Source organism: Amblyraja radiata, chromosome 4 (assembly GCF_010909765.2).
Source record: "Amblyraja radiata isolate CabotCenter1 chromosome 4, sAmbRad1.1.pri, whole genome shotgun sequence".
NCBI lineage: Eukaryota > Metazoa > Chordata > Chondrichthyes > Rajiformes > Rajidae > Amblyraja > Amblyraja radiata.
This window is the reverse complement of record NC_045959.1, coordinates 24,516,847-24,540,203: the sequence shown is the minus strand read 5'-3', so window position 1 is coordinate 24,540,203 and position 23,357 is coordinate 24,516,847. Positions and strand designations below refer to the sequence as shown.

The 23,357-nt window shown below is 43.8% G+C and overlaps 1 protein-coding gene across 1 annotated transcript in view; it reads left to right on the top strand.

Annotated features, from left to right (window-relative positions):
• The window catches only part of tbc1d31 (TBC1 domain family member 31), a 46,140-nt gene that overhangs the window by 2,571 nt on the left and 20,212 nt on the right, over nucleotides 1–23,357 (top strand). Inside the window, exons 2-13 of the mRNA XM_033019089.1 lie at nucleotides 1,875–2,021; nucleotides 2,310–2,425; nucleotides 3,371–3,549; nucleotides 11,114–11,262; nucleotides 12,662–12,821; nucleotides 13,894–14,094; nucleotides 14,220–14,414; nucleotides 14,898–14,977; nucleotides 17,649–17,795; nucleotides 19,702–19,835; nucleotides 19,932–20,065; nucleotides 20,726–20,905. Coding sequence (XP_032874980.1) covers nucleotides 1,875–2,021; nucleotides 2,310–2,425; nucleotides 3,371–3,549; nucleotides 11,114–11,262; nucleotides 12,662–12,821; nucleotides 13,894–14,094; nucleotides 14,220–14,414; nucleotides 14,898–14,977; nucleotides 17,649–17,795; nucleotides 19,702–19,835; nucleotides 19,932–20,065; nucleotides 20,726–20,905 — 1,822 coding nt within the window. The remainder of the gene's footprint in view (nucleotides 1–1,874; nucleotides 2,022–2,309; nucleotides 2,426–3,370; nucleotides 3,550–11,113; nucleotides 11,263–12,661; nucleotides 12,822–13,893; nucleotides 14,095–14,219; nucleotides 14,415–14,897; nucleotides 14,978–17,648; nucleotides 17,796–19,701; nucleotides 19,836–19,931; nucleotides 20,066–20,725; nucleotides 20,906–23,357) is intronic.

Here is a 23,357-nt window from a genome sequence, read left to right as displayed (position 1 = left end):
GGAGATGGGCAGGGTAAGGGGGAAACCGTCTCCCAGTCTCTTCCTGGCGGGGACGCGACTATTTCTCCGAGTCGCGTCCTCGCCTCCCACCTCGCGGCCTACCAGCTGGAACGGAGCGGCCTTTCCTGCCGGGGACTGGGAACCGGACCGGGGCTGCTACAGCGGCGGCGCAGCGCTGGAGTCACCGCGGAGCGGGCGATGCCTACCTGGGTCGCCGTTTGGAGCTCCGGAGCGCTGGGCCGTTGCTCCAACATCGTGGAGCTCTGGTGCGGAGAGCTTCCAACGCGGGCGGCGCTGAACAACATCGTGGAGTCCTGGGGCGCCTTGCAGAGGGTCTACAGCAGCAGTCTCCACCCGGCGCGGCCTGCGGACTTTGGAAGCCGCCGTCTCCAGTAGGAGGGGGCCGACTCTGGTGTCCACGCCGCTGAGGACGTCCCGCAGCCCCGACGTCGGACTTGTATCATCCCGGCGAGCGGTCCTGGACATCGGGCCGCCCGTAGCTGCAACTGCGGAGGGCTTGGGGAGGCCCTGACCACGAGGAACAGTGGAGGAAGAGACTGACTTTGGTGCCTCCCCACACAGTGGGAAACTGATTCTGCTGTGTGCGGATGTTTTATGTCAAATTCTATAGTGTGTTGTGTTCTTTATTTTTATTGTATGGCTGTATGGGAATTTCATTTCACTGTGCCATCTGGCACATGTGACAATTAAATGTATCTTGAATCTTGAATACTCATAAATACATACGTATGTGTATATATATACACGCACACATACGTACACACACAAAAAACAATAATAGAGCTATAATAACAATAATAGTCTATGTAGTTCAGAGCTTATTTGAGGTTGTAGTGTTTAATAGCCAAATGGCTGTAGGGAAGAAGCTGTTCCTGAACCTGGACGTTACAGTTTTCAGGCTCCTATACCTTCTTCCAGATGGCAGGGGTGAAATGAATGTGTTGCCAGGGTGGTGTGGGTCTCTAATTATGCTGGCTGCTTTTCTGATGCAACGATTCCGGTTAATCCCTATAATGCTGCGCTGACAGTGCTATGAAAACGTGACAACAGTGACTCATGAGTAATGCTAGCATTTTCCAAGAGAGGAATACTTATACCTTACCTTATCAACTTGAATGCATGAGTGATGCATGTCACCAATCTCTGAGCAAGGAATGCAGACGAAATTAGTGTATTTTGCTGCACATTTATTTGATCAAGAATCAATTTTTCAAGAGCAAAGCAGTTATTGAATAGAATGATTGTAGAATAAATGAAGATTATTCATCCTTCTTGCCACTGATGGCTCTTTAGATGGAATACATATTCTGCATCTGTAGCTGTTTTATCCATGTTCAAATTATATCTGGGTTTTATCCTTGTATTTCTGTTAAATTACACAGTTCCCATGCATGATTATTCTTCTGGAACTGTTCTAAAACTTGATCCTTTGTTTCTTTAATGATGAACTTCCATAAATTAGATCGGCAGCCAGTGGAAAAAATATTCTGCCCTCAAAACCGTTAGTAACACGACAAGGCACTGCAGCCAATAATAATACAATGACCAAAAGATTTGTATTTTGGATAACTATTTGCGTAATAATACTCCTAATGTTACATAGTTGCGAGTGTTTCTGTAGCTCTGTAAGCTCTTTTTGGATTTCCACAGTATGATCTTAAATTTACAATGGTAATAAAGCTTCTTTAATGAAATGTCTTTAAAACAGTAAATACTAATTAAATCTAGGTTTGACCAGATGGTTACCAGTAGGTGCTTATTATGCCTATGATTACCAGCATTGGAATGTCATAGAATTTTATGACTTAACTTTACTAAATGTTCTTAATCCATGCCTTTTTGTTTTTCAACAGTATCATAGTAAATGTTGTTCATAACGTGGTGGGTTATCCCACGAAGATCATTCGATTTCTTCATGTTGCATTTGATACTGCAGGCGAAGCTTTTATTGCTGGTGACCACCAGGGCAATATCTACGTCTTTGACCTGAGTAGGAATAGGTACATTACTTTAAAGCATTTTCTTTATTTGAAGAAAAGCAATGTTCATTGATAGTAGTATATTCTGTCTTTTTCATGCAACCCTAAATGGAACTGTCCCTTCACAGCCAGCTTTGCCTTCAGCTGTCTATCTCTTCTTTCTCTTTGTTTAAAATGATCTTTAAAACTTCTTTAACTAGTATCTCCATATCATTGTCATTAGAAATTCTTGTTTCAATATATTCATGTCAATGAGCTTATTAGGAGATTATTTACAATGTTGGTTCTCTTTTATTATCGTTCCTCTAGCTTTAAACTGGTGCAACGAACTGGACAGGCATGTACAGCATTGGCTTTCAACCTCCGAAGGAAGACAGAATACTTGGTCGCTCTGGCAGATTATTCTGTGAAATGTTTCGACACAGGTACCATAATGTCTACAACCAGCAAATAACAGGGGAGGTTCTGTTCAGTTATTAAATAAAAGTAGTAAAGATGCAAATATTGGATGAGCTGAATGAAATATTCAGGTCGGGTAATTTGATAAATATATAAATAAAACATATAATTCAAAGTTTAAAAAGCCTTTTTGCATTGTATTGCGCATTGTATAATGAGCGACAGAGGCCAAACGGATTCTGGTCTGATCTTAGTTAGTTAAATCTCAGACGGCGATGGTGAAAAACATTAATGATTTATCATGAGGGGGAAGTGCATGTAAGCAAGGCTCAGCTGGGATTCTTCCTGCATGGGTTTCATCATTCACTTTTGAGGCTTGCACATAAATAATGGATACGTGGTTGAGGTTACAGAATACACTTCCCAAGCCTGAAATTGTATCCGCGTGAATGAAAACTTCTTACGATGAAAGATAATAATCTAAGGGGTGGAGAGGGGCAGGGGACGCATGGACAAAAACATAGTTTACTTTCTTTGCATTTCCGTTGTTCCTCTTTCTCAGTAGAATTATATAGGGGACCAAAAATGATGGGAAATATGGAAATTAAATGCTGTGTGATAAAATTGTGGCACAATAATTTACAATCATGCACACTACAATTTGTTTTCTTGTTCACTAGCATTTCCCAGTAGTAGCATGAGTACCTCTTGTTTCCTCTTACCAACTGATAATTAGTGCTCTGTAAACTGTTGCTGCATTGAGCTATCATCTGTGCATGCTTCTATTTACAATTTGATATCTCCCATGAAAATAGCAAGTTGACCAGATGTGCCAGTGAATGTTCAAGTTATATAAATAAATGATAACTATTAACTCCAGTAGTTTTACTCTAAATGTATAATGGTGCAGGACTTTTGAATAGTGTACAAGGAACACCTCACACAACACATTTTTGTTTTGCTTCCGGCAGAAACTAAAGAGCTGGTGAGCTGGATGAAGGGACACGAATCAACCGTTTCATCCATTTCAGTTGATGTATCTGGAAGACATGCTATCACTACTTCAGTGGATACAGCTCAACTCTGGGACCTGGACACATTCCAGCGAAAGAGGAAACTAAATGTAAACTTGTCCGTTGGCATTCAAAGGGTTAGTACAGGAGTTTAGTATGAAGTATAGTAGATTAATATCATTAGAATATTTTAGGGAGTGGCATTCATCGAAACAAGTTTAATGACATTTATATTTCTCACTTGCATACACTAATTCATTATGCATGGAATTCAAGAACTTTCCTAGGAACTGTGAACAATCTTAAGTGAATTATTGCAGTGCATTCCGTGGTTAGTACACAGAACAGAGGTGAGATAGCGTGCATGATTGTGTTGGAGTGCAATTGGATACCTATGTACCACTTTCCATTCAAACTAACTTTTAAAATTCAGTGTAGTGCAAAATCTATTTTTTCACCATTCCATCTTAAGTGGGGTGAATTTACTTCAGATGCATCCATCACAAGAATGCGTTTATTGATTTCATTACGTAACACATGTCCGAATTATTCTTGCATCTTTCAATTGAGTCAATGGCAAGGTAATTCGTTATCAGCATCTACATTTTTGTTGTTCAATCTTCCAGAGATGGAAACAATCTTGCATGATTTTGCTTGTTTCTCCATTTACTCCTCTGGGTTTGCTTGTGATTCCACAGAGTAGAAAAGGAAAACTGTCACGTACAGTGAATTCAGAAAGTATTCAGACCCCTTCACTTTTTCCACATTTTGTTACGTTACAGCCTTATTCTAAAATGGATCTTTTTTTTAAAATCATCAATCTACACACAATACCCCATAATAAAAAAGCGAAAACAGGTGTTTAGAAATTTTTGCAAAATAATTATAAATAAATAACTGAAATATCATATTTACATAAGTATTCAGACCCATTACTCAGTTCTTTGTTGAGGCACCTTTGGCAGCGCTTACAGCCTCAAGTCTTCTTGGGTGTGACGCTACAAGCTTGGCACACCTGTATTTTGGTATTTTCTGCAGATCCTCTCAAGCTCTGTCAGGTTGGATGGGGAGTGTCGATGCACAGCTATTTTTAAGTCCCTCCAGCGATGTTCGATTGGGTTCAAGTACGGGCTCTGGCTGGACCACTCAAGGACATTCACAGACTTGTCAAGAAGCCACTCCTGCGTTGTCTTGGCCGTGTGCTTATGGTCGTTGTGTGAACCTCCTCCCCAGTCTGAGGTCCAGAACGCAGTGGAGCAGGCTTTCATCCAGGATCTCTCTGTACTTTGCTCCTTTCGTCGTTCCCTCGACCCTGACTAGTCTCCCAGTTCCTGCTGCTAAAAAACATCCCCACAGCATGATGCTACCACCACCATGCTTCACCATAGGTATAGTATTGGCAACATACCATATGAGTGGTGCCTGGTTTCCTCCAGATGTGTCGCTTGGCATTCAGGCCAAAGAGTTCAATCTTGGTTTCATCAGACCAGAGAATCTTGTTTCTCATGCCTTTTGGCAAACTCCAAGCGGGCTGTCATGTGCCTTTTACTGAGGAGTGGCTTCCGTCTGGCCACTCTACCATAAAGACCTGATTGGTAGAGTGTTGTATATATAGTTGTCCTTCTGAAAGGTTCTCCTATCTCTACAGAGGAACTCTGGAGCTCTGTCAGAGTGACCATCGGGTTCTTGGTCACCTCCCTGACCAAGGCCTTTCCCCCCCGATTGCCCAGTTTGGCCTGGTGTACAGCTCTATGAAGAGTCCTGGTGGTTCCAAAGTTCTTCCATTTAAGAATGACAGAGGCCACTGTGCTCTTTGGGACCTGCAATGCTGCAGAAATTGTTTGATACCCTTCCCCAGATCTGTGTCTTGACACAGTCCTGTCTCAATTTCAAAGTTCAAAGTAAACTTTATTGTCAATTCAAATAATGCAACAAGTAGTTACACAGAGGATTGAAATTGCGTTTCCCCATACTCCAATGTGCAAGTAATATTTATAACACAGACAGACAATATACCAATAAAGATAGACAATGGACATATACATTATATAAAATATTCACAGTGTGCCAGAGTGTAGTAACATTTTGAAGTATGTTATTAAGGTGCAATAATATAAGGTGCAATATAGAAAAGTGCAAATAGCATCCTGCAGACATTGAGTTAAAGTTAATTTGTTTGTGTAATGTTCATGGAATTTTCTTGAGTGTGTTGAGTAGTCTGATGGCCTGAGTGAAAAAGCTGTTTTTGAATCTGATGGTTTTGCTCCGCATGCTGCGGTAGCGCTTGCTGGATGGTAGGAGGGTGAACAGTTTGTGTGCTGGGTGGGTGGTGTCTTTGATGATATTGGTTGCTCTCTTGCGACAGCGAGATGGGTATAAGTCCTGGATTGCTGGTTGGGGTGATCTAGTGATCTTCTCCGCTGTCCTCACCACTCTCTGTAGGGCCTTCTGGTCAGCAGCAGAGCAACTGCCATACCAGACTGAGAGACTGCTGGTAAGAATACTCTCAATGGCACCCCTGTAAAAAGTGGTGAGGGCAGAAGGGGGGAGGTCGGCTCTCCTCATCCGTCGAAGGAAGTGGAGGCGTTGCTGTGCTTTCTTGGCTAGGGAGATGGTGTTGGTGGACCATGTCTGATCATCTGTGATGTGCACTCCCAGGAACTTGGTGCTTTTCACAGACTCCACTGCACTGCCATTTATGGTGAGTGGGGTGTGTGCTATCTGTTTCTTCCTGAAGTCCACAGTTATTTCTTTTGTTTTATTGACATTGAGTTGAAGGTTATTGATGTCACACCAGTTGATGAGTTGTTGTACCTCCTCTCTGTAGGCTGAGTCGTCATCGTGGCTGATGAGGCCCACCACTGTTGTGTCATCTGCGAACTTGATGATGTGGTTCGAATTGTGTTTGGCACAACAGTCATGTGTCATCAGCGTGAACAACAGAGGGCTCAGCACACATCCCTGTGGGACCCCGGTGTTCATGATGGTGGTCTCTGATGAGTTTTTGCCAACTCTTACTGTCTGTGGTCTGTCGGTGAGGAAGTCCAGTAACCAGTTGCATAGTGGGGTGCTGATGCCTATTTCGCCGAGTTTATTCACCAGGTGTTGGGGGATGACTGTGTTGAAGGCGGAGCTGAAGTCGATGAACAGTATCCGCACGTAACTGTTATTGTTTTCCAGATGAGCCAGGCTTAGGTGGAGTGCTGTTGCTATGGCATCATCAGTGGAACGGTTGGGACGGTATGCAAACTGGAATGGGTCAAGTGTAGAGGGGAGACTGGATGTTATGTGGGCCTTGACCAACCTTTCAAAGCACTTCATCATGATGGACGTGAGTGCTATGGGCCGGTAGTCGTTCAGTGTTGAGGCTGGGGATTTCTTGGGTAGCGGTATGATGGTGGCTTTGAAGCATGCTGGTATGATGGCTTGGCTCAGAGGTGTTGTAGATGTCCGTGAGAACATCTGTGAGTTGGTCAGCACAGTCTGAGCACGCCGTATGTTGTCAGGACCTGCAGCTTTTCTGGGGTTCACCTTGAGTAGGGTCCTCCGCACATCAGCTGGGTCCAGGTGAAGTGTTTCATGGTCTGGGCAGGGAGGGGCTTTTGTTGGTGTGGTGGTGTTGTCTTCCTCAAACCAGTTGAAGAAGGTGTTAAGTGTGTTGAGGAAGTCTGTGTTGTCCTCGCACGGTGGGGGTGTTGGCCTGTAGCCGGTGACAGACTGGATGCCTTGCCAAGGCGCTTGGGGTCCTTAGTGTCTGTGAAGTGTGCTTGAATTTTCTGTCCATAGACACGCTTGGCTGTTCTCATGCCCCGGTTCAAGTTGGCCCTAGCAGTACTAAGGGCGTCTTTGTCCCCGGACTTGAAAGCAGCATTCCGTGCTCTCAGGAGCTCACGTACCGCCCTGGTGAACCAGGGTTTGTTGTTGGCCCTCGTGGTGATGTTTTTGATGACGGTCACATCTTCCATGCATTTGAATATATATCCAGTCACAGATTCAGTGTATTCCTTCAAGTTGACATGATGGTTGGTAGTGGCAGCCTCCCTAAAAACGGTCCAATCTGTGCAGTCGAAACAGTCTTTGAGAGCTGAGGTGGCTCCCTCTGGCCATGCTCTGATCTGCTTCACAGACGGCTTGTTCCTGGTCAATAGAGATCTGTAAGCTGGAATTAGCATAACAGAGAGGTGGTCTGAGTTCCCCAGGTGGGGGTGGGGAGCAGCTCTGAATGCCTGTCTGATGTTGGTGTAGACTTGGTCGAGTATGTTATAGAAACATATAAACATAGAAAATAGGTGCAGGAGTAGGCCATTCGGCCCTTCGAGCCTGCACCGCCATTCAATATGATCATGGCTGATCATCCAACTCAGTATCCTGTACCTGCCTTCTCTCCATACCCCCTGATCCCTTTAGCCACAAGGGCCACATCTAACTCCCTCTTAAATATAGCCAATGAACTGGCCTCAACTACCTTCTGCGGGAGAGAATTCCACAGATTCACCACTCTCTGTGTGAAAAAAGTTTTCCTCATCTCGATCCTAAAAGATTTCCCCTTTATCCTTAAACTGTGACCCCTTGTTCTGGACTTCCCCTGGTTATTTCCCCTGGTTGCAAAGTTCACATGTTTGTAATAATGTGGTAGTATTGTCTTCAGTTTGGCCTGATTAAAATCGCCAGCGATTATGTAGACAGAGTCCGGGTTAGAGTTCTGCATTGAGCTGATAGACTGATACAATGTAGACAGTGCGTCCTTTGTGTTCGCACTGGGTGGAATGTACACAGCTGTTATGTTGATGGCTGTGAATTCCCTTGGCATGTAGAATGGTCGGCATTTAATTGTCAGAAATGAGTGTCACAGCAAAGGGTCTGAATACTTAGGTAAATGTGATATTTCATTTATCTATGCAAAACAAAACTCTGTTCTTTTTATCTTCTGGTTTGCGCGGCCTTTCTATTTGCGCCAAAACGGTACGCGACATCACTCCCCGGGATGTTCGTCCCTTCCTGCGCCTTCGTGTCTTTACTGGAGTTGAGGATGGCCGGCAGAGGTCTCCAACTGGACACAATTTTTGGAGGGACCTGAAGCGACCCGAAGCAGCCCAGCCCAGCCCGAACCAGCCCAGCCTAAACCAGCCCAGCCTAAACCAGCCCAGCCCAGCCCAGCGTCGGAGACCCAGCCCAGCTCAGAGTCGGAGATGTCGCCGATGTCGCCAAACGGAAAGCGGAGACTCTGATCTAGTCGGAGGAGAACGACCAGCGCCCGCTGTGAGTCCCCATTGCACCGCCAGCTCCAGCCCCTTCCCCTCTGGTCCCCCTCGCTGGCTACTGCCCCCCTCCCCCGTGATACTCCCCTCTCCCCCATGGCTCTTCCCCCGTCTTTTCTCCGAGCTCACTCCCCCCTCCACCCCCCGCCCACACACCCCTCTCCCCCCACAACCGCCCCCCTGCCCACACACCCCCTTCCCCCACAAACCCTGCCCCGCCCACACATCCCCCTTGCTCACACAACTCTCTCCCCCACAACCCCCCCAGCGCACACACCTCTCCTCCACAAGCCCCTCCTGCCACCACATCCCCCCGCCCACACACACCCTCCACCACACACCCTCCCCACAATTCCCCCCCCTCCGCCCACACACCACCTTCCCCCCACAACCCCCCCACGCCCCATACCCCTCCCCTCCCACAATGCCCCCTGCCCCCACACCCCATACCCCCCGCCCCCGCAACCCCCCCGCTCCCACAATCCCACCGCCCCCACACACACCTCCCCCGCCTACACACCCTTTCTCCACAACCCCCCCTGCCCGACACACCCCTCCCCTTCACAACCCCCCGCCCACACACCCTCCTCCCACACATACACTGTCCCCCACACACCCCCCTGCCCCCTCCCACATCCCTTCACCCCCTTTCCACACCCCTCCCACCCACATACACACCTCCCCCCGCCACACACCCCTCACTCCACACCCCCCTTCCCCCCCCACACCGCCCTCTTCCCCCCCATCTACACCTCCCCGCCCACACACACCCCCCTCCCCTCCCACCCCATGCCCCACTTCCCTCACTCCCTCCCCTCCTCCCCTCCCACACATGAAGAGGAGGGGGAGGGAGTGCTCGGGGGTGAGGGGAAATGAGCTACACCTCCGCAGTTGAGTGAGTATGGGTGAGTGGTGGAATATTGCATTGGGGAATGGGTTACGTTGGGGGATTCCGCTTTCGCTTTCGCGGGTCCCACTTAGCCTAGTTTATTTTTAATTACTTTGCAAGAATTTCGAAACACCTGTTTTCGCTTCTTGATTCTGGGGTATTGTGTGTAAATTGATGACTAAAAAAAATGTAATCCATTTTAAAATAAGGTTGTAACGTAACAAAATGTGGAAAAAGTGAAGGGGCCTGAATACTTTCTGAATGCAATGTATATCCGCAGACACCTATGAACTAACAATACTTTACTGAAACACGTTGCAGATGACTGCCAGAGGTATCGTAGTTCTTTTGATTACATCCAAGAATAGAATAACTTGAACTCTGTTGTGCTTTACCATTAAATTACTGTGCTATGAAGTATAATTCCAGATAGAGGATTAAAGATCTGATGATTCCTCTTATACAATACAATACAAATTTATTGTCATTTGAGCCCCAGTGAGACTCAAACAAAATTTTGTTTCCACAGCCATACAAACAAAAACAATGTCCTACAGACATACACACAATTAAGTTCACACAAACATCCATCACAGTGAACCCACTGTGATGGAAGGCAAAGTCTTTTCTCTCCCCTGTTCTCCATGTCTCTCCCGATGTCCAAGCCCCAGGCGGGCGATGATAAGTCCCACGGCCATTTTAGGCCGTGCCGGGCGATTTACGGCCCCGCTCCCGGTCTAGAAGTCTCGAAGTTGGAGCCCCCGGCGGGCGCTGGAATGTCCCACGGCCATGAAGCCGTGCTGGGCGATGTACGTCCCCGCTCCGGGTCGTTCCAACCCCGCGACACGGGCTGGAGAAGTCGCGTTGCGGGAGCTCCGGGAAGCGGTCTCTCTCTCCCCCCGGACCCGTGAGCTCCTGATGTCCCAGTCCACCGGACCTGCGGCTGCGTTGCTGGAGCCTCCGAGCCCCAGGAGTCGAGTCGCAGCAGCGAGTCACCACCGCTCCCCACGTTCCGAGGCCGGCCAGCCCCACGATGGTGAGTAGTCCGCAGCGCAGTCTCCCGAGCCCCCGGGTCGTTCAGGTTGGAGGCCGCTCCACGGTGCTAGGCCCCAACGACAACGGAGACCCGACAGGGAAAAGGTCGGGCCTCCCGGACAGGGAAGAGATTTTAAATGGTTTCCCCCTCCCCCCCCCCGCCCCCCACATATACACATTTAAAACCAGTATTTAAAAAACACCAAACACTACATTTAACTAGACAAAAAATAAAAAAAGACAGACAGGCTGTAGGAGCCGCTGCAACGAGTCGCGCCGCCACCAGGAATCTTATGTACTGACCTCTGCCTATGAAGTTCCATTACAGTGACTTCAAGCCTCGCTGTTTAATACAGTACATTACTGCATTGCTCATGATGTGCATACAACAGGATGAATTTTTAAACAATGAATTAAGTATAAGTGTGTCTCTGTGTGCTGTGGTCTTGCCATTGTGGTTCAGTTTCACAACCACAGACCTTCTAAATGGTTTGTAATTTGTTTTATTTTGTAATCCAGGTTTATTTCCTTCCACTGAGTAACATAATCCTTAGTTGCTTTAAAGATGATTCTATCTTTGCCTGGGAAAGTGATACACTCCATTGCAAGTACCAATTACCAGTGCCAGATGAATCCCCGATACATTATAAATCTTTTGCTGTTACCAGGTAGGATTTATACTTGATTTTGATTAGATCTATTTTAAGTTGAGAAATTAATTCTAATTAGATTACTTTATGGAATATTTTTAATTCCATCCTAGTGTATACTTCAGCATAGATTGGCTGTTGGTCCCATAATGCGTGTGCTAGCAATTAATACCATTCCCCTGTTCTTTTTCCATTGCTCATATTTTTTCTTCTGTCTAATTATTTATCCAATTCTCTTCTGAAACTTCCCATTGAAATATGCTTCCCACTACTCTTTTAGGCACTGCATTCCAGATCTCAAATCACTGCATATGTTCTCTTTCATTCTGATTATTTTGCAAATACTTTAAACCCATGCCCTTCAGTTACTCACCTTGTTTAAGTGCTGTAGCCGTAGCGATTTCTCTGTCCTGGAGGAAGCTGCATTCAGTTTGCCTCTTGGCTATTGTAATTTAAGACAAATCACATTAAATTAAGTACATTTTATTATAGTTCTCTTACTAAATCGAAAAATGCTGTACTATATCAAACACTATTATTCACCAATGGCTGAAAGCTCAACTAGTTAACCTCTTTTGAAATAGATTTGTTTTTTAAAAAATGAGTGGGAATAGTGAGTCAGGAATACAGAGAAGGAGAAATGGACTTGGCATTTTCAAGTTAATAAAATATTTTAATAAGCTTTAGTTTATTTTAAAAAAACATTTGACTCCTTGTTGGCGAATAGTTCGACATGATGTCCTTGAATACTTCATCTGAGTAATCACCATTGCAGAACAGCATGCTGGTAATACTGGCATTTATAATCCCTTCCTAATAACCTCTTTAATGATTTTCTTTATCATATAAAAGCAAACCATATTAGTGATGGCGATTCACATTTAGACCAGGTAAAGATGGCAAATTTTCTCCGTGAAGAACTAGGTGGATTTTACAACAGTCTGGTAGTTTCACTGTCACTGTAATATAAGCTTTTTATTTCAGAGATATTTAATTTTGTAGTAGGATCCAAACATTGAAATAGATCAGGGCCCTGGATAGTGGAACGTTGATGATTCACCGTACCTGTCCATGATCTAAATCTATTTTCAATTCATATTCACCATCTTCACATATGCATTTCCAAGACATACTGGTTAGTTATTTAAATCACTACCCTCAGTCTAAAAGCTGAGGCTGAACAGAGAGCTATTGCAGGCAACCTGATGTTGATCAATTAATGATGTAAAACTGGGATCAAACCTGAGACCACCTTATTCTGCAATTCTATCCTATGAGCTGCGAGAGAAAACTTGCACTTCCCATGCAGTAAATATGATTGCTGTACCATCTTCCCCTGCCTTCCACACTGGTGCAGTCTGAGCCCTGTGATCAATTCACAAAGCATACATTTATATCAAAATGTTACTGCTTGCAGGGATGGTCGAGCTTTAATAGCAGGAGGGAAATCAAATTTTCTTCACCTCTGGTGCCTAAATGCCAGGCAGCTGCAGCGGATAATCCAGATGCCACCAAAGGTGCGAACAATTCGCCATCTTGAATTTCTCCCTGACAGTTTTGATGGCGGATCGAGCCAGGTAAACTACCAGTTGATGGAAGATTTGATGTGGGGAGGGGTGGGAGTGTGTAAATTCATGTCCAATTCTGTTCTGTTGAGGATACCACATTAAGATTTTACTGCCTGAATTAGAAAAGGGATGTAAAATCCAAGGAGTGTTGCAGAGAAAGACCTAATGGAGTTGTTTGCTATTGTGCGAGAACTAAGTGATGAGCAATGAATGAATGGGCTGTTCCTTTACAAAAAGTGGCAATTGAGAGCATCACCTAAAGGTGATCAGGATCTAGATGCTTTGTTCAATAACTATAGGTGGTCTCTGAGCAAAAATATAGGAAAACATTTGGAAAAAATAGAAACTGAGCAATAATACCAATCTGGGTTACTGGTGAAAGAGGTTTCAAAGAGAATAATTAAGATTAAAAATGATAATATTATAAAAGCTGTTTGACTGAGGAGTGGAATTCTAGATTTTGAACATAATTATCAGGAAAATCTAAAATCTGGATTGGAGACATTTCGGGTTGCGACCCTTCTTAAGACATTATCGGGAGGGGTGGGGGGGAAAAGTTAGAAGAGATGAGGGCAGGGTAAAGCATGGCAAATAGTAGGTGAGCATAGGCAAGGGGGAGATTTTGATAGACAGTTGGTTAGACAAAGGCCAGAGGTAGAAAAAAAAGGCACAAGATGTAAGGTTTGAAAATTTGCGAATTGTGACGCCAGGGGAAGAAATGTAGATGAAGGGGGAAAGGGGAAATAGGTCGAGTTGGAGTGGGGCACAGGGAAGTATAGGGGGGGGGGGGGTGTGGGAGATAGGGAAGGGGGAGTTTTAGAGCTTATCTAAAATTCGAGAATTCAGTGTTCATACCATTGGATTGTAAGCTACTCAAGCGGGATAATACATATATATATTTTTTTAAACTAACTATAGTCAACATCAATGTCCTTAATTAGAACAAATCCAGTAGTGAGTAGTTAATTGACCACAAAATGGGATTATTTCATTATTGGTGTGTTCTGTATTTTTTGATGCATTATCACTGCTTGATTTTTGTTGTTGTTGCTGCAAATGATTTGTTTGACCAATGTTGCAGGTTGTTGGAGCCCTGAGCCAAGATGGCATCATGAGATTTATCAACATCCAGACTTGCAAGCTCCTTTTTGACATTGGAAGCCTTGATAATGGAATCAGCACGGCAGCAGTCAGTCCAAATGGACATTACATTGCAGCTATCCTGGAGGATGGCAGTTTTACTATTTACAATGCCAGAGCTTTGTCACGGGAATTAAATAAGGTATCCAGAAGCACCTTAAGTTTTAAAAGGCTGTAATTCTGTTTCCTTTATTATTGTTATTACCAAACTTTGGAAAGAGACCAATGCAAGCTAAATTTCATGTTAATTGCCTTTATTTTCTCAAGCCGCCTCCGCCACTGGTTAAAATTGTTGCAGACAGGGAGAAGACTGAGGATTTTAAAAATGTGAGCGTTCCATCTGGCCTGAAAATGCGAGTGACATCTGGAAAAGTCGAAAGATCTTGGAGGGGAAAGACAGCTGGGAAAGAAACCAAGGCTAGGATCCTCAAACCACCGGGCACAGTCTTGGAGGACAAAGAGGTAAGAGATCAGAGCGACTAATTGGGTTGGGCAAGAATGGTGCAGAACAGTGGTTTAATGTAATTGATTTTTTCTTCAACAAATCTTTGGGGAAAAGCTTAGTTTAGTTTAGAGATACAGCGCGGAAACAGGCTCTTTGGCCCTCCGGGTCCGCGCTGACCAGCGATCCCATCAAGAGAGTTCCAATCTACTAAACTCTCTGGGAGTTTAGGGATATGGAGAGAAGGCAGGAACGGGGTACTGATTGTGGATGATCAGCCATGATCACATTGAATGGCGGTGCTGGCTCGAAGGGCTGAATGGCCTACTCTTACGCCTATTGTCTATTGTCTAATATTGATTGAAAAGAAACCTTTTATTTGTGTGAGTTAAATGTATAGTCTTGAACCATAATTTTCATCATAGTGAATAGTTAACAATCATATATTACCATTTTTCATTTTTTACAGATAATTAATAATTTTTCTCTCCACAATATTTTAGAACGAACTTCCAGCCGGTCTTAATAAAAAGCGGCTCCGGGCTCAGTTGAAGGTATTTGGAGAATATCCAGAAAAGTACAGGTGTGCTATTGAACTGATAGAAAATATCTACAACATAATTTAATATTTGCAGCTAGGTTTTCTGAAAATAGCCATGTGGTTATAATGATTGTACGTGGAAGGTAGACTGAAGGAATGTTAATGTTCTCTTTCGCTAGTATTACATTTCCACTTTTACAGCATTCCCCTGCCCCTTTCCCAAGTGCAGTTTGTTCAGGACACAATTAGGGGGAAGATGTAATCCTGTCCAAAATGGCAATGTTTGCATGTTCATGGAAGTGTTGCCACCATCTCTACTCAATTCCTGTGCAGTTGTTGTACATACGCGCAATTTCCACTAGAAATTGGAGATATAATGAGAGCACGTTGATTTTTTTCTTCTTTTGCTGGAGTAGTGATTCAGTGCTATTTGTAGTCTTTCTACTATAACCCCCATACCAGAGCTGGCAGCATGGGAATCAAGCCTGTCTCTTTGTTCTGTATGATTAGGTTTTAGCTTTTAAAAAATAACATTTTCCTTGACCAATTAACCCATGACTGGGTAATATGGTACAATGTAATTTAAACTTATGAAATTTCATAAACACTTTATATTTACAGTGTGCATAGGAAATAACAACTAAGTATAATCAGAGACTGGTGAGATGGGGACACTGTGTAACAACGAGTCATTGAAGCACATAGAATAAATGTAGTTAAGCAGGAGCTGCATAAGCACATGAGAGGGTAATGTGTAGATGGTTTTGAAAAGAAAAACTGCAGATTCTGGAAATCTAAAATAAAAACAGAAAATGCTGATAATGCTTGCAGGTCCTGAAACGTTAACTCAGTGTTTTATTATATTTTAGCTGTGTATATGTGGGGGGGGGGGGGGGGGATGTGGGGGAAACTGTTAGTCTCTTCCCTGTACGGGGACCCGACTTTTTCCCTGTCGGGTCTCCGGTGTCGTTGGGCCTAACATCGCGGAGCCGGCGGAGGCCTCCAACCAGAACCAACCTGAGGGCTCCAGTCGCGGAGCCTGCGGACCTGACATCGCGGAGCTGGCCGTCTTCGGAGCGGGGAGAGCTGTGGTGGCGCTCGGCTGCGACCCGACTTTGGAGCTTCGGAAGCTCCGGCTGCAGGCCCGGTGGACGGGAGCTCCAGGTCCCTGGTGGGTGACCGCTTTTCGGAGCTCCCGCAACGGAAGCTTCTCCCGCTGGTATTGCGGGGTTGAAAGGACACGGAGCTGGGCCTAACATTGCCCAGTGCGGGTTAGTGGCCACGGGGACTTACCATCGTCACCGGGGGCTCTAACATAGGAGCCCCAGTTCGTCTAGACGCTGCAGTTGGACTGCTGGACCACTGGTTGGTCTGCTTTAACCGCGGGGTTTAAAGGACACGGAGCCGGGGCCTAACATCGCCCAGCGTGGCTAAATGGCCACAGGACTTACCATCGTCTGCCGGGGGCTTTAACATCGGAGTCCCAGTTCGCCTCAACGATGCAGTTGGACCGCGGGTGAAGAATAAAGGAAAGAGATAAGACTTTGCCTTCCATCACAGTGAGGTGTTGGAGACTCACTGTGATGTCTGTGTTAAGTGAGGGTCTTGGTTTTTTTTTGTAATGTAAAAAACTGTAGTAAATGTAATTTCGTTCAAACCTAGGTTTGAATGACAATAAATAGCATTCCATTCCATTCCCACAGATGCCATCTGACCTGCTGAACATTTTCTGTTTTTATATTAAAGATGGTTTTGTTAGTGGATGAAATAAAAAGCGGTGGCAGAGGTCTTGTGTGGAGCATAAATACCGTTTGGCCTGTTTTTGTGTAGATGGCCTGTTTTCAAATTCTGTTATTTTAAATTCTGTTATAAGTCGTCTGGTTGTGCCGCGAGCGGCTGTATCGTCAGCAGTGTGTCAGTCATTTCGACTTTAATGTTTTTTTTAGTATGTCTAAATATAGGTGTTAATGTTTCTCGGTATGTTTTTATGTGGGGGGAAATAGGGGGAAACCGTTACCAGTCACTTACCTCGGATGAGATGCGACTTTTCTCCAGTCGCATTTCGCCCTCCCTCGCGGCCTAACAACTTGGTTTGGTGCGGCCTTTCAAGGAGCCGGCTCAGAGCTTCAGCAGGCACGGAGCGGACTTCCATCGCGGAGCCAGAAGAAAGGCTCCAACCGCCGGCCTGCTGACTTTAATATCGTGAAACCGCGGTCTGCTGAGCTTCTAGCAGCAAGCATGGAGCGGACTTTACCATCCCGGGACCAGGTATCCCTTGCCGGGGATCACCAGAGAAGAGCTCCGACCGCTGGCCTGCCTGCGGCCTATAACATCGAGAAGCTGCAGTCTCTGGTAAGAAATGGCCGATTCGGGCACTCCAAGCGCGTAGTGTGTTCCATCCGTCCCGACGTCGGACCTGCGGTCATCCCGACGAGAGGACCTGTACATCGGGCCATTCGTAGCGGCGACTACGGAGGGTCAAGGCCCCAAACACGGGTGAACAAAAGGAGTTAGACTGACTGAACGTTATTGCCTTCCATCACTGTGGTGGATGTTTATTTTAAGTTCTTTCATTCTTTTAATTGTGTTGTGTTCTTTTAATTATCTGGCTGCATGGTAACTCAAATATCACTGTACCTTAATTGGTACATGTGACAATAAATGTGAATTTGAATTTGAGTTGTTGTTTTATATCTTTGACTTTACATTACAGGATGTTTATTTGGCGTTCTCTACTACAGCTGCCTGAGAACCATGCATCTTTCAGTAGCCTCACTGACAAGGGGACACATCCTGCCTATCTAGGCATACACGAAAAATATCCCATCAAAAGTCGAAAGCTTCTAAGAATTCTTCAAAGGTGTGTTTCAAAATTGCTTTTTATAAAAAAGTATCTTGCTACAAATATACTAAAAAACATCACGCTTACTAACATTCAATGCCTCACAGCAATGTGCTTTTTGCACGCACTGCATGATTTTTTAAATAGTTACTTGATTTAAAGATTTATACTAATCCCAAAAATATTAGCTTTATCAGTTCTAGGGAGAAATACATAGATACATAGAAAATAGGTGCAGGAGTACGCCATTCGGCCCTTCGAGCCAGCACCGCCATTCAATATGATCATGGCTGATCATCCACAATCAGTACCCCGTTCCTGCCTTTTCCCCATATCCCTTGATTCCACTAGCCCTAAGAGCTCTATCTAGCTCCCATTTGAATGCATCCAGTGATTCGGCCTCCACTGCCTTCTGAAATCCACAAATTCACAACTCCCTGGGTGAAAAAGTTTCACCTCATCTCAGTTCTAAATGACATACACCTTATTCTTAAACTGTGGCCCCTGGTTCTGGACTCCCCCAACATCGGGAACATGTTTCCTGCATCTAGTGTATCCAATCCCTGAATCATTTTACATGTTTCTATAAGATCCCCTCTCATCCTAAATTCCAGTGAATACAAGCCCAGTTGTTCCATTCTTTCATCATATGACAGTCCCGCCATCCCGGGAATTAACCTCGTGAACACGCTGCACTCCCTCAATAGCAAGAATGTCCTTCCTCAAATTAGGAGACCAAAACTGCACACAATACTCCAGGTGTGGTCTCACCAGGGCCTGTACAACTGCAGAAGGACCCCTTTGCTCATATACTCAAATTCTCTCGTTATGAAGGCCAACATGCCATTTGCTTGTTTCACTGCCTGCTGTTATCTGCATGCTTAATAGCATCAAATAGGATCAATAACATTGGAGTATTCACAAGGCATCCAGAAAGAAATTGCAATAAACACCATTTGCTCTAAGGGAGTCAAAGGCTCTTCATAGACTTCATTATGTGATCACCGTTGATTGAGTTATCTTAATCCTAAAGGCTACAACTGTCAGCTTAGCCTCTGAGGAAGTAACATGATACCTAGTTTTACAATAACAAAAAAATAATTAGTGTTGAAGGTTCACCATAAAACATAACTGAGGCCATCCCCATGATGTTTGATTTAGAACATTAGTAAATGTTGGGTACCAGTTTGTATGTGTGCTGGTCTATATACAGAAGTAAAGAAAACTCAGGTGGAATGCATCAAAATATTGAGCAAATGAAGGAAGATATGTGGGATACTTTATATTTTACCAACGGTTGAGGAAGAAAGCATTATCGTGTGTAGGTTCAGTTCAGATTCAGATTGAACTGATCGACGGATATTTTGAAGGCCATACGTTTGGGTGAAAAATAGAACAGATTAATTTAAGAATCCAAACTTCCCTCCCATGGATTATAAATTGAGATGGGATGCAGTTCCCGAGGCAACCCACTATCAAGTTATGGATGGCAAAATTGCATATCAAGTGATAGGGAATGCTTTGGGTAAGATACTAGATTCAAGGCCATTCACTGAAGTTAAGTATAACTGATTAATAATACTCAATCCTTTATCATAAGCCACTGGAGATGCATTTCTATCTGCGCTCTATCTATCTTAACTTACCGATAAATTGAAAATAAACTTGTACTGCAAGCAGATTTTATTTTTACTTTTACAATTTAAAAAAATATCCTTTTCATGAAAAGTTTGAACTGTATTATATTAGTTGAATTGATTTCATCATTGTAATTGAGATAGGAGGAGCTTGGTCTAGGTGGAGGAGCTATTCCAAGGTGATGTAGATATGATTATGTTTCAGAGAACCACTTACATTGCAAAGCAAATCAATGTAAAGGAAAGAAAATATTTTTGTAACTTATTGAAACATTTTTGACTATCAGGGTGCTGTCAGCCATGGCTCATTGGTCAACCATCTTTAGTGAGGTGTCGTACCTTCCACTACTAGCGTTCCCATTTGTGAAACTCTTTCAGAACAACCAGTTGATTGGGTTTGAAGTTGTTGCTACAGTAATAAGTAAGTAAAAGAGGAAGAACTTAATTAGTTACGTAAACTCTTATTTTATAGAAAAGTTTTGATATAAGTGTGTATAAACTGTTCTTTTTTTTAAAGTAAACTGGTGCCAGCATTGGTTTGAATATTTTCCAAACCCTCCAATAAATCTTCTGGGCATGATTGAGAACATTCTGGCTCACCATGACAAGGAACTGCTCCAGCATTTGGTGAACTACAACATTACTTCACAGGTAGCTAAGCAGCTAAATAATCTTGATTTACAAGTTACCTTTATATTGTGGTGTCTTTGTGATTTATATCTAGTTCAGAAGCTGGGGTATAGGGCAATACCATGTCAGACATAGTAGCACAGAAATAAACCCCATTACCCTATAGGAATTTACCTAGATTCAAACCCCAGATTAAATTGATATTTTTCAGAGTTACACATAACAACAGCTCTTCCCATGGTCGCAAGAGCAGAGCAGGGCAGAAATTTAGTGTTAAAACTGAGCACTTTCCCTTTTATTTTATGTGATTTGGTCTAAATCTTTTATGATATGCCCAGATTTATTTCTCTGAATGTTTACAGATGAAAGGTAGAAACTCTTCTTAGAATTTTCTTTTCCAATAGACAAGTACCTGTACAACTACCAATTTCAATGATACTCCATGATCCAGTACTAAGCAGAATGATCCAATTTTTAGTTCATTTTATACATTTACCCCAGAATGTACCCTTTTGTTTCAATATCAAATCAGTGTAAGTGCTTTAATTTTTAATGTATTGCGTTCATGTTGTTCAGGACTAAAGAGTTATGAAATATGAATTCTTAATGTAATAAAAACCTTTTCAGTTGTTGTGCATTTGAACAATGTTTTAAGATTGCTGATCTTGCTTTTGTTGACAGTCGTATGCCTGGCCACTTCTTGAGACATTGTTTTCGGAGGTGCTAACAAGAAGCGAATGGCTGATGTTATTTGATAATATTTTTTCCAATCACCCGTCCTTCCTGTTGATGGCAGTAGCAGCCTATTTAATTTGTTCTCGATCTCCACTGCTCCATTGCAATATAAAGGAAGACCTTGAGGTGAGTGAAAAAGGCATTTTGAACTCTTGATAGTTAAATAGAGAGCAATAAATATGCTTTGCTGTTAATGGTAAATATATTTTTAACTGGCTTTTGTTAAGAAGCATGACCCTTCAACAGATGCACGCACCCTCCCCTGTGCTCTTGTCATGGTGGCACAGCAGTAGAGTTGTTGCCTTACAGCGAATGTAGCGCCGGAAACCCGGGTTCGATCCAGACTACGGGTGCTCTCTGTACGGAGTTTGTACGTTCTCCCCGTGACCTGCGTGGGTTTTCTCTGAAATCTTTGGTTTCCTCCTACTCTCCAAAGACGTACAGGTTCGTAGATTAATTGGCTTGGTAAATGTAAAAATTGTCCCTAGTGGGTGTAGGATGGTGTTAATGTGCGGGGATCAGTAGTCGGCATGGACCCGGTGGGCCGAAGGGCCTGTTTCATGCGCTGTATCTCTAAACTAAATCTAAACATGACCTGCTATCTCCCCGCATCCTTATTCCCTTTTATGCCCATCAGCACTAGTTTTCAGAATAGTTATTTATAATCCTGTTCACTGAGCCAAGCAGGGAACAGTGGGTAACATTGAGTCTGAAAGTTGTGGGTTCAAGCCTTAATTCTGACATTGGACCACAGAAATCCAGACTGATACTCCAGTCTAGTATTGATGGAATAGGACATTGCCTGGGTGTCATCCTTGACGAATAAATTAAACTGACCCAACTGGCCTCTTGAATGGACATACAGTGGCTTGCAAAAGTATTCATACCCCTTGAACTTTTCCACATTTTGTCACGTTACAACCACAAACGTAAATGTATTTTATTGGGATTTTACGTGATAAACCAACACAAAGTGGTGCATAATTGTGAAGTGGAAGGAAAGTGATAGATGGTTTTCAAATTGTTTTACAAATAAAAAACTGAAAAGTGTGGCGTGCAAAAGTATTCAGCCCCCCTGAGTCAATACTTTGTAGAACCACCTTTCGCTGCAATTACAGCTGCAAGTCTTTTGGGGTATGTCTCTACCAGCTTTGCACATCTAGAGACTGAAATTTTTGTCCATTCTTCTTTGCAAAATAGCTCAAGCTCAGTCAGATTGGATGGAGAGCGTCTGTGAACAGCAATTTTCAAGTCTTGCCAGAGATTCTCAATTGGATTTAGGTCTGGACTTTGACTGGGCCATTCTAACACATGAATATGCTTTGATCTAAACCATTCCATTGTAGCTCTGGCTGTATGTTTAGGGTCGTTGTCCTGCTGGAAGGTGAACCTCCGCCCCAGTCTCAAGTCTTTTGCAGACTCTAACAGGGTTTCTTCCAAGATTGCCCTGTATTTGGCTCCATCCATCTTCCCATCAACTCTGACCAGCTTCCCTGTCCCTGCTGAATAAAAGCATCCCCACAGCATGATGCTGCCACCACCATGTTTCACAGTGGGGATGGTGTGTTCAGGGTGATGTGCAGTGTTAGTTTTCCGCCACACATAGCGTTTTGCATTTAGGCCAAAAACTTCAATTTTGGTCTCATCTGACCAGAGCACCTTCCTCCACATGTTTGCTGTGTCCCCCACATGGCTTGTGGCAAACTGCAAACAGGACTTCTTATGGCTTTTTTTCAACAATGGCTTTTTTCTTGCCACTCTTCCATAAAGGCCCGATTTGTGGAGTGCACGACTAATAGTTGGCCTGTGGACAGATTCTCCCACCTGAGCTGTGGATCTCTGTAGCTCCTCCAGAGTTACCATGGGCCTCTTGGCTGCTTCTCTGATCAATGCTCTCCTTGCCCGGCCTGTCAGTTTAGGTGGACGGCCATGTCTTGGTAGGTTTGCAGTTGTGCCATACTCTTTCCATTTTCGGATGATGGATTGAACAGTGCTCCGTGAGATGTTCAAAGCTTGGGATATTTTTTTATAACCTAACCCTGCTTTAAACTTCTCCACAGCTTTATCCCTGACCTGTCTGGTGTGTTCCTTGGGCTTCATGATGTTGTTTGTTCACTAATGTTCTCTAACAAACCTCTGAGGCCTTCACAGAACAGCTGTATTTATACTGAGATTAGATTACACACGTGGACTCTATTTACTAATTAGGTGACTTCTGAAGGCAATTGGTTGCACTGGATTTTATTTAGGGGTATCAGAGTAAAGGGGGCTGAATACTTTTGCACGCCACACTTTTCAGTTATTTATTAGTAAAAAAAATTGAAAACCATGTATCATTTTCCTTCCACTTCACAATTATGCGCCACTTTGTGTTGGTCTATCACATAAAATCCCAATAAAATACATTTACGTTTGTGGTTGTAACGTGACAAAATGTGGAAAAGTTCAAGGGATATGAATACTTTTGCAAGCCACTGTATGCGGTTACAACTGGTGCTTTAGCTAATATTTATCACTGATGTAACATTCCAAAAATGTATTCTCCCATATCACCCTTCTGTTTATTGGAAATGGTTGT